The 10,302-nt window shown below is 41.6% G+C and overlaps 1 protein-coding gene across 1 annotated transcript; it reads left to right on the forward strand.

Annotated features, from left to right (window-relative positions):
• The first annotated feature begins 60 nt into the window (after positions 1 to 60).
• On the forward strand, positions 61 to 9,612 carry ANKRD60 (ankyrin repeat domain 60). The gene is made up of 5 exons (XM_026697777.2): positions 61 to 334; positions 856 to 986; positions 3,795 to 3,960; positions 5,370 to 5,585; positions 9,040 to 9,612. The coding sequence occupies exons 1-5, from the start codon at positions 61 to 63 to the stop codon at positions 9,066 to 9,068; spliced, it is 816 nt and encodes a 271-aa protein (XP_026553562.2). The 3' UTR covers positions 9,069 to 9,612.
• The last annotated feature ends 690 nt before the right edge of the window (positions 9,613 to 10,302 follow it).

Genomic DNA, 10,302 nt, shown 5'->3' on the forward strand with positions numbered 1-10,302 from the left:
GGAAAGTGTCTAGGGAGATTCTCAGGTGGAAAGAATCTAGCACGCTGCCTTGTTCGCAGAATGCAAAGCAAAAGAAGACTGACCCTTAGCACAAATCCCCAAACCAGAACTGGAACAAGTTCACGTACATTATGGCAACGACATTTGCGTTTAGGAGACCTTTTATCTCCGCAGTCACGGCTCTTCAATATCAAGTTACAAATAATTGAATCAGAAGAATTATTTTCATTACCCGAATGTCACCGGGACTTAAGTATCGGTAAACTGAAGAATCGACTTGAACTTTATGTTGGAATCCCAGTGAATTTCCAACGAATTCAGTATCTGGATGAAGGTGAGTGCTCTTGTCTATCTGGCAGCTATGTCTTACCACAGTGTCATAATCCTCCATGTAATGTCTTACTGGCTGAGCCAGGAATTTTTTTTCTGAATATTGGACAGTTTCAAGGGTTATTAGTCCAAAAGGTCTCCAGCATAAATGATAAAAATAAATGGTTATAATATGTAGCTATATTATATCATAGAAGACCAGGTTTAGACATACTTAAATTAAAAAAAAACCTGTACAGTGCATAGGTACTCCCAAATTCTGTGTTAATGAAGTCTGGGTTCATTGTTAAGTTAAATCAGGTTATTTTATTTAGAAATGTTTATCTTCTAGTCTAGCTGATTAGTTAACCACCCATTACCTAGTTCAGTAATGTAATGTTTGCAAGCAAACAAACCAGAGAGCACCAAGGACTCTGCAGCTCATAGGAATTGTTTTTTTTAAAAAAAAAACAATATTATTGGCTTGTAGTGTTTTAAACCTACCCAGGATATACTACTACTACTACTTCCAGTTTGCTTCTACAGCAGATCTTGAGGATGAGTCTACTTTGAGGAAACATGAAATTGTCCCTGGAGGAATGCTTACTATGCGAATTTGGCCAGAAGATTCTTGGGGACAATTGGTGGCTGCAGCTGCAAGTGGAAAGATCAAGAAGGTTAGTCTGAAAGTTTTAAAAAGTACCTCATGCTGTTCTACAGAAACTACAGCAAGTGATTTTTGAAGGGCTTCCTTTGAGGTAAGGAATATTTCAGTGGTAAAAGGTGAGAAAGAGCTAAATTTTGGCATAATACCAAAAAAGCTAGAGCAATGGTTCTCAACCTGTGGTCTGGGGAGCCCTGGGGACGCCACAATATTGTCACAGGATCCAGGAAGGATTGACGAAATGTGATGATTTAAATCTTGAATTAAGTCTTGGGGGGGTCCGTAGTCACAGTCCGTGGCCACAAAGGGTATTTAAAGGGGGGTCCGTGGTAAAGAAAAGGTTGAGAACTACACTGCTAGAAAATTCCTGGAAGCTGACAAATTGATCATCAATAGACTCACAAACACAAACAACATCTACATTCCAAAGAGACAATCATCAAGTCACAATGGGGAAAAAAAGGACCTCACCACCAGCAATCAACACCCAGATGAACATAGATTAACACCAAGATTAACATCAGATCAACAATCAAGAAGTAAACAATATTCCAATAATTTGCTTTCAGAAATCTTGGTTATTGTGGTTCTGAATGCTCACACTTATTTATTTATCTATTTATTAGATTTGTATTGCCGCCTATTCGCCATGGCGACTCAAGGTGGCTTACAACGTATAAAACCACAATTTAAAACAATAAAACTCGTAAAATCAAATAAATTAATGGAGTAAAATAGTAATGTAATGTAACATCACAACACCACATCATAACACAATGTAACTTCACAACAATAAAACGTGACATAACAGAAGATAACAGAAAATAACACAACAATAATGTTAAGGAAGGCCTGTCCCTCATGGCCGGCCTCTGAGGTGCTTGGAGAACCTTCTCTCCTTTCCAGCCTGTGATATTCATCCTTCCCCTTCAGCCTGGAGGTGGGAAAGCATGTCATAAAAGGCGCCTTATCGCCATCCCAGGCTCCAAAAGAAATCTTTCTTCTGAAATTATCAAAATTCAAAACTGAAGTGTTAAAAGGAATCGTACCCTGCTGGACAGTCCCTCTCAGAGATGTAGACAGCCTTGGTTGGCTACTTTAAGGTTTTTGAGACACCTTACAAATCAAAACAAAAGGCACCAAAACAAAGTAAAATTATCTGAATGTTTTGGTTACCTCAGAAAATAAGTCAGGATTAGATACGGTGAATCCTCGACTTGCAATAGTTCATTCAGTGATCATTCGAAGTTATAACGGTGATGAAAAAAGTGACTTATGACCGTTCTTCACACTTACATCCCCATGGTCACGTGATCAAAATTCAGATGCTTGGAAACTGACTCATATTTATGATGGTAGCAGTGTCCAGGGGTCATGTGATCACCTTTCATAATCTTCTGACAAGCAAAGAATGGGGAAGCCAGACTCAACAATCATGTTACCGTATTTCCCCATGTATAAGCCACCCCTTTTTTCCAAAATTTTCAAGCCCAAAAAGTAGGGGGTGGCATATACAAAGCAGGTACACTTTTTATCGTGAAAAATGCATAAAATAATAAAGTAGGAATAAACTGGTTTTCCAGCAGTATGCTATACTTTTTTGTAAAAATTATGCGTGATGATACGATTACGAGTCTGCGATGTACGCGATGAAATGCATACGCTAGGCATAGGCCTGAATGCTTTGTTCCTACTCTCGTTCGATCGTAGATTGCTAGCGTCGCCGCACCGCTTTCGGCGTCATGACCGAAGTTGTAGATCTAGGCGTCGAATTTTGTTTCTTTGTAAATTTTCTTTCTTCATAACTTGTTTCTCTAATAAAATATTTTTCAAAACTTCACAGTCCAAAAATTGGGGGTGGCTTATACAAAGGGGTGCTTATACATGGGAAATACGGTACTAACTTAACAGCTGCAGTGATTCACTTAAGAACTATGGCAAGAAAGTGGCAAGTGCTGAAGAAATCAGGGGATTCAGGCAGTTCAAATGGGAATAAAAATTTATTGTAAGCTTAAGCTCCTTTCAAGAATCTGAACTACTGATGGTCAAGAGAAATTAGCGGGAGATAAGAATAGAAGGAATTCAAGGTAGGCTGGACTTTGACCTCTTGTGGGCACACAGGAACTCATGACTGATGATGTGTTTGACCCTCCCTCGGGTTCAGTCGTTTCATCTTCTAGAGAAAAGTCATAAAATGGTGGGGGTGGGGGAGATCATTTAACAACTATCATGCTTAGCAACAAAAATCTGGGGCTCAATTGTGGTCGTAAGTTGTGGATTACCAGTCCTTAAATAGAAGATCACAGAAAATCTCACAACTGTAAATAGAGAAGATCACAAGGGACTCATTTATAGGTAGCCCTTGAGTTATGACCATAGTTGGGATCAGAATTACTATTTCTGTTATAAGTAACTGTGATTGTAATTTGAACTGGACCCAATTTTACAGCGGTGCGAGTGAAAGTTGTAAATCATGAAATGTGTTTGAATATTATTAGCTCGGATTGGTAGTTAGGCTGCTGGTTTGAACTCTGAACTTGGCAATTTGCTTGCAAACATTTCATCACCCTTTGAGGAGACATCATCAGTGTGTTTTGAATTGACAACTCAAAACACACTGGCGGTGTCTCCTCGAACGGCGACAAAACCTTTGCACTCCAATTGCCAAGTTGTAAATCTTTATTTTTTTCTGAGCGCGTCATAACTTTGAGCAGTCATTAAATGAACAGTTGCAAGTCGAGAACTACCCAACAGTGTGTATTATGTTTCCTTTGCCTGCTTCTTAATACGGAGCCCTTAACATTTGCTTCTTTGTTGCCAGTTGCAAACCGTAGGAGTTACACAGACCTCCGGGTTCAGCACTGCAAATTCGAAGCTAATGACGGAAGAAAAGAGGAATGACTGGTTTGCGCATCGTGCATTCGTGGCTTTGTTTATTACTGCTCACAGAGGCCACACGAAGGCAGTGGAATTTTTGCTCCAAAATGGTAGCGTACTGAGTTCTGAAAGACTCCCATAATATAGTCCATGCTGATTTTTTCCTCTACACAGGTAGTCCTCGAATTACAATCATTTGTTCAGTGACCGAAGAGCACTGAAAAAATGACCATTTTTCACACTTATGACTGTTGCAGCATCACGTGATCAAAATTCAGAAGCTTGGCAATGGACTCATATTTGTGACCGTTGCAGTGTCCCGGGGTCGTGTCACCTTTTGTGACCTTCTGATAATGGGGAAGAAGCCAGATTCATTTGTATATGTATATTAAACAAATTTCTGTTTTCATGCTTAGGGCTTCCAAGATGGGCATCTTCAAAAATGTCTGTCTCCACAAAAGGCTTTGGAACTTTCCTTTCTCAAACCAACCCCTCCTCCCAGCTGGCCATGTGGCAAATCAGTTCTGCCTGTAGCTGATCCAGCCTCTCTTTCGGGAGCCCAGAACTGCCCAACTTCCAACATCTCAGGGCTGCCTCAGACGATACGCAGAGAGATAAGGACCAGGCCAGTGTAGCTAGACCCATTGTGTGGCAGTGATGACACGGGCAACTTAAACCTCCTCTTAAGAGGAAAGAACATCTCAGGCTAGAACATAGAATAACAGAGTTGGAAGGGACCTTGGAGGTCTTGTAGTCCAACCTCCTGCTTGAGCATGAGACCTATGCCATTTTAGACAAGCGGCTGTCTGGTCTGTTAAAAGCCTCCAGCGATGGAGCATGAGAAATGTGTCCTCTGAGCATAACAGATCTTTGTCAGATCAACAGGGTTGGAAGGGATCTTATAGGTCTTTTAGTCCAACCCCTTGCCCAAGCAGGAGACCCTACACCATTTCTGACAGATGGCAGGCAGTCCAGTCTCTTCTTGAAAGCTTCCAGGGATGACGCTCCCACAACTTCTGAAGGCAAGCTGTTCCACTGGTTGATTGTTCTCACTGTCAGAAAAGTTATTCTTATTTCTAGGTTGAATTTCTCCTTGATCGGTTTCCATCCATTATTCCTTGTCTGGCCTTCGGGTGCCTTGGAAAATAGCCGGAGCCCCTCCTCTCTGGCAGCCCCTCAAATATTAGAGCAGTGTCTCCACTGGTCCTTCTCTTCACTAGACTAACCATGCTGAGTACTTGCAACCGGTTCATTGTATGTTTTAGCCTCCAGCCCCCTAATCATCCTGGTTGCTCTTCTCTGCACTTTTTCCTCGAGCCTCAACATCTTTTTTTATAGTGTGGTGACCAAAACTGGATGCAGTACTCTAGGTGTGGTCTTACTAAGGCTTTATAGAGTGGCATTAGTACCTCACTTGATCTTGATAAAAGAGACTCTATCTCTGACTGCATTTTATATGAAACAAATGTTAAACCCGACCTTACTGAATCCCAGATATATGTCTTCTATTCCTTTCCAGGCGCTGATGCGAAACTTAAAACGCCTCTGGGTAGGACAGCCCTCCACGCTGCTGTCACTTCAGGCCAGGTTGAATGTATCAGTATCCTCCTTGATGGCGGAGCCAGGGTCAGTGATGAGGACAATGAAGGACACAACGCTGCACAGCTGGCCCGGCTGTGGAAACAGAAAGAGAGCGAAAGGAAACTCTTCCGGCACAGGTGGATGATCCGAACAGGTAGAAGCAGCCAACACCAAAACATCAAACAGAATCTGGAAGCTAAAGGAGATATTTCATTGTACAACTGATGGAGGGATTAAGAACGTTTTCCATGTGAATTTTTCTTCAGAAATGTATACGGTATTGAAATACAAGAGTTCATTTCTCCACAGCTGTAAATGAGATAGTTACAGCAATGATAGAAAGTCTTCAAGTTCCTCCATGGTTACTAGTGTCAGGCATGTGCTCCTCATGGCGGAGCTACAGTGTTTGCTTCTATCCCATTATCCCAGCAACCATCACCCACCTATGGAGTAGATGCGGCTGGTAGAATAGCCCAAAGTCATCCAGAGAGCTTTCATGACTGAGGTCAGCTAGAACTAAGGTTACCACAGTTCTAGATCAATCCTGTAACCTCCATACCATAGTACCTCTCTTACTTCCTCTGAGGTAGCCCCAGTATTAAATCTAGAAGGTACCTGACTGTATTAAACTGTGTATAATGTGTTGAGTCAATCTTACTCAAGTTTCTGCTCAGATCACTAAGTTAGAAGCCCTATAGGAATTTCTATAACGTTCTACTTCCTTTTCATTTGAAGAAATCTTAATTAAATGGTCTGACACAGAGGTGGTATTCAGTAGGTTCTGACCAGTTCTGGAGAACCGGTAGCAGAAATTTTGAGTAGTTCGGAGAACCAGCAAATCCCACCTCTGACTGGAGATTTTACAGTATCCTTCCCCTGCCACGCCCACCAAGCCACGCCCACAAAACCAGTAGTAAAAAAAATTTGAATCCTACCACTCGTCTGACAGCTTAATTCTCCAGACTAAAGGTTTAGTTTAATTAAAAATTATCTTCAGAAAGTAGATCTTCATCTCTTTTTGGACATCACTGTTCTTTTTTCCTCCTGGCTGTTACAAACAATCTGTGTTGCAACTGCAGATCAATTTGGAAAGGAGATTTTCAAATGTCTGGATTTGCAATACATGATCCCATCCCAATGTTTCAATTTCACACTATACGTCTGTAGCTCTTTTTCCTGCCTCAGGAACTGAACTTTTTAAAAATCAGGCTACTAGACTAGTGTTCATTATGAAGAATATGAATTTTCATCCTGTGAGGAAAACCATAGCTAGTTTTACTTACAATAAATGCTTACACTTGTAATATCAGCCCATCTATAACAGAGATGTCAAACTGGATTTCTTTGAGGGCTGGATCAGCATTGTAATTCTGCTCCATGGGCTGGCCAAGAGAGGAGACGGAATGGACACCTCCTGCAGCACCATGTTGGCCAAAACAGGATATGCGGGGGCGCGTGAGCCCCCCCCACCCCAATTTTGGCCTGGATGACCACCTACAGCACCCTGCTGGTCAAAACAGGGTACAGGGGGACCTCACATACCCCCTCGTGCAGGGGTGGGATTCTACATGTTCGCACCTATTTGCTAGAACCAGTTGTTAACATTCTAAGCAGTTCAGAGAACCGGTTGTTAAAAGAAATGACTGGCCTAATCCTGTAAGGAAGGCAGGAAGGAAACATTCTGGTGTTGCTTACAGAAACTGCCTCTCCATTAACCCTTATTACATTCTTGGCAGGACTAGACTTCCTGTCTCAGGAGCTTCTCTGGAGGTTTTTCCCGCTCCTTTGCTGGTACTTTGCTTGTGTGGAGTGACCATTCAAAGTTACAATGGCACTGAAAAAAGTGACTTATGACCATTTTTCATACTTAGGACTGTTGCAGCATCCCCACAGTCATGAGGAGACGCGTGCCTTGATGTGAATGATATTGAGTTGGCCACACCCAGCCAATAACATGACCACCAAGCCACGCCTACCAACTAAGCCACACCCACAGAACCCATTGTTAAAAAATTTGAATCCCACCCCTGCTCGTGCCCCGTTTTGGCTGGCAGATGCACTTCAGGTCGATCTTTTGCTATTTCCAGGCTGGCCCCACAGGCCAGATTTAACCACACCATCTTGAGTTTGACACCCCGATCTATAAGTAAACCTATGTAACTGAGCAGGGATGTATTATTCTGAGTGAGTACATGTGCTGTAAATTTTCCTTGACTTTGTTGGGAGTGAAATAAGCTAACGGTCTACACATTTGCCACCTGAGCAAAAGTATTTAGTAGTTTGCTTTCAGGTAGAAATTCACGCTTTCTTCTTTGAAATAGTTTGTTATACATTCCAATATTAACAATATTGAGTTAAGATATATGACAACTTTGGCTGTCCTTAGGAAAGTTATTAAGATCTGGCTTAGTCTCCAGGGGTATGGGGAGCCCCCTTTTGCTTGTTTAATTCACACTTACTGTACGTTTTACATATTTTTTTTGTATTGTGCGTTATTTCACTTGTATGCTGGTCAGCATTTGAGTCTGGCAGCCTTACAAATCCAATAAATAAGTAAAGTGTTTCCCTACTGTTATTTCCTAATATAGGTAGTCCTCAATTTATGACCACAATTGAGCCCAACATTTCTGTTGCTAAGCAAGACAATACTGTTAAGCGAGTTTTGCCCCATTTTGTGATCTTTTTTTTTGTCTATAGGTTGTTAAGCAAATCACGGTAGTTTGTTAAGTGAATCATGCTGCTGTTAAGGGAATCTGGTTTCCTTCCTAATTTTGCTTGCAGGAAGCCAGCTGGCAACGTTACAAATGGGGATCACATGACCCCGGGACAGTGCAACAGTCATAAGTACCTGCCAGTTGGCAAGCATTTGAATTTTGATCACATGACCATAGGGAAGCTGCAGTGGTTTTAAATATAAAAATTGGTCACGAATCACTTTTTTCCCCAGTATTTTTGCAACTTTGTATGGTCACTGAGCGAATGGTTGTAAGCAGTGGTGGGATTCAATTTTTTTTTACTACCAGATCTGTGGGTGTGGCTTGGTGGGCATGGCATTGGAAGGATACTGTACAATCTCCAGTTAGAGAAGGTATTTGCCAGTTTTCTGAACTACTCAAAAATTCCATTATCGGTTCTCCAGAAGTGGTCAGAACCTGCTGAATACCACCTCTGGTTGTATCTACCTGTAGTACAGAACAGAGTTGGTATTCAGTAGGTTCTGACCAGTTCTGGAGAACCGGTAGCAGAAATTTTGAGTAGTTCGGAGAACCGGCAAATACCACCTCTGACTGGCCCTGCCCCCATCTATTCTCTGCCTCCCGAGTCCCAGCTGATTGGCTGGGTCTTCTTTTGTTGCCCTGCACAGGAGAACAGAGCTGGAAAGCAGGTTAGTGGGGTGGGAAGGGAATGAGATTTTGCAGTGTCCTTTCCCTGTCATGCCCATCAAGCCACGCCCACCAAGCCACGCCCATGGAACCGGTAGTAAAAAAATTTGAATACCACCGTTGGTACTGAGGAATGGACAGGTAATCTTGTCAAACTTTTTGGTACAAAACTGTAACTGAATAAACAGGTATATTTATTATTTAACTATATCTCCATTCTTCTAGGGAGCAAAAGGCAGATAAAGGATCTTTAAACATTCCCCGCCCAGAGTCTGCTTGGCCAGCTATGTCTCAACAAAGTTATTACATTCCAAACCATCTGTATTGTGTGTTGAATTATTACTGAATTGTTCACCCTGGTTCTTTATGGCCTCAGCTAACCACTAAATCAGAGGGCCTTCTATTCCTAATTTTAAACTGTATCACTACCAAAGACAAATCTCCTTTTTTGAGTATCACTTCCTGCTTGAGCAATCGGACTGTCATTCTATCACTGACCACCAGAGGGCGGGCAAAGACTGGACATCAATCCACAACCATTGGGCTTTGAAATACACACTTGGGAGCAGGAAAACCTTCAAAATTTGCCAGAACCAAGTTCGGCTGAAGAAATGGCAATAGCACTGAAACAAATGAATCCCGGTTGTGTTCTGGGTTGTAGCTACCACTTGATGGTTGTAATCCCAGGGCAAGGCAAGAAATAAGGAAGAGCTCTTTGGCTACCATGATCTTGTCTCCTGCTTTGTAAAGTATTCAGGTAATATCTCTACATACATACATATGTACTGTAAAAACGTCCATATGCTTTCTGTGATTTGTACAGCCTGTTTTCTTCCTTAAAAAAAAAAAAAAAACCACACACAACCACCCACCCCAAAATACTGCTTTCTAATTGTGGTAGTTTGCAACATGTTCCTGGCAGATGTCGGAGTTATTATCGAAACATTTATTGCTTATTGAATATTTTGCAGTTTGAGGAAAAAGGAAGTCAGTTTTTTTTTAAAAAAAAATTGTCTAGACTGTTGGCGCTGAGAGGGTAGATGTAACTAAAACAAGGTGAAGGATTTGGGTCTCCTTTCAGACATGGCACAGAGAACTGTCTTCCAAGGGAGCATTCACTTGTCACGTTTGAGGAAAATGAAGTAGGCCATTGAGAAGGAGAACAGAAGTTTGCCTCAAAAACTCTACTACAGTGTTTTTCAACTAAAGTGGCAACTTTAAAATGTGTGGACTTCAACTCCCAGAATTCTCCAGCCAGGAATTCCCAGCTGGGGAATTCTGGGAATTGAAGTCCACGCATCTTGAAGTTGCCAAGGTTGAGAAATACAGCTCTACCATTGTCAGTCTGGCTCTTTACAACAGCTTAGTTTCTTTTCTACTGAGGTTTTTTTTTTTCATTTAGTAAGGAAAATACTTTTATCTAGGAATGAGCAGAAGTCCTGAATTTTATCTTTCTGAAAAGTGGGAAGCCTCATTTGTGCATCCTTT

This window comes from Pseudonaja textilis, chromosome 3, assembly GCF_049901715.1.
Source record: "Pseudonaja textilis isolate UNSWEBS1 chromosome 3, rPseTex1.2, whole genome shotgun sequence".
NCBI lineage: Eukaryota > Metazoa > Chordata > Lepidosauria > Squamata > Elapidae > Pseudonaja > Pseudonaja textilis.

Bases quoted from the DNA above. Each gene is read 5' to 3' on its own strand.
- ANKRD60 (XM_026697777.2), top strand. From the start codon at position 61: ATGCAAAGCAAAAGAAGACTGACCCTTAGCACAAATCCCCAAACCAGA. The intron at 3,961-5,369 runs GTAGCGTACTGA...ATTCCTTTCCAG, and splicing joins GGAATTTTTGCTCCAAAATG to GCGCTGATGCGAAACTTAAA. The intron at 5,586-9,039 runs GTAGAAGCAGCC...CCATTCTTCTAG, and splicing joins CAGGTGGATGATCCGAACAG to GGAGCAAAAGGCAGATAAAG.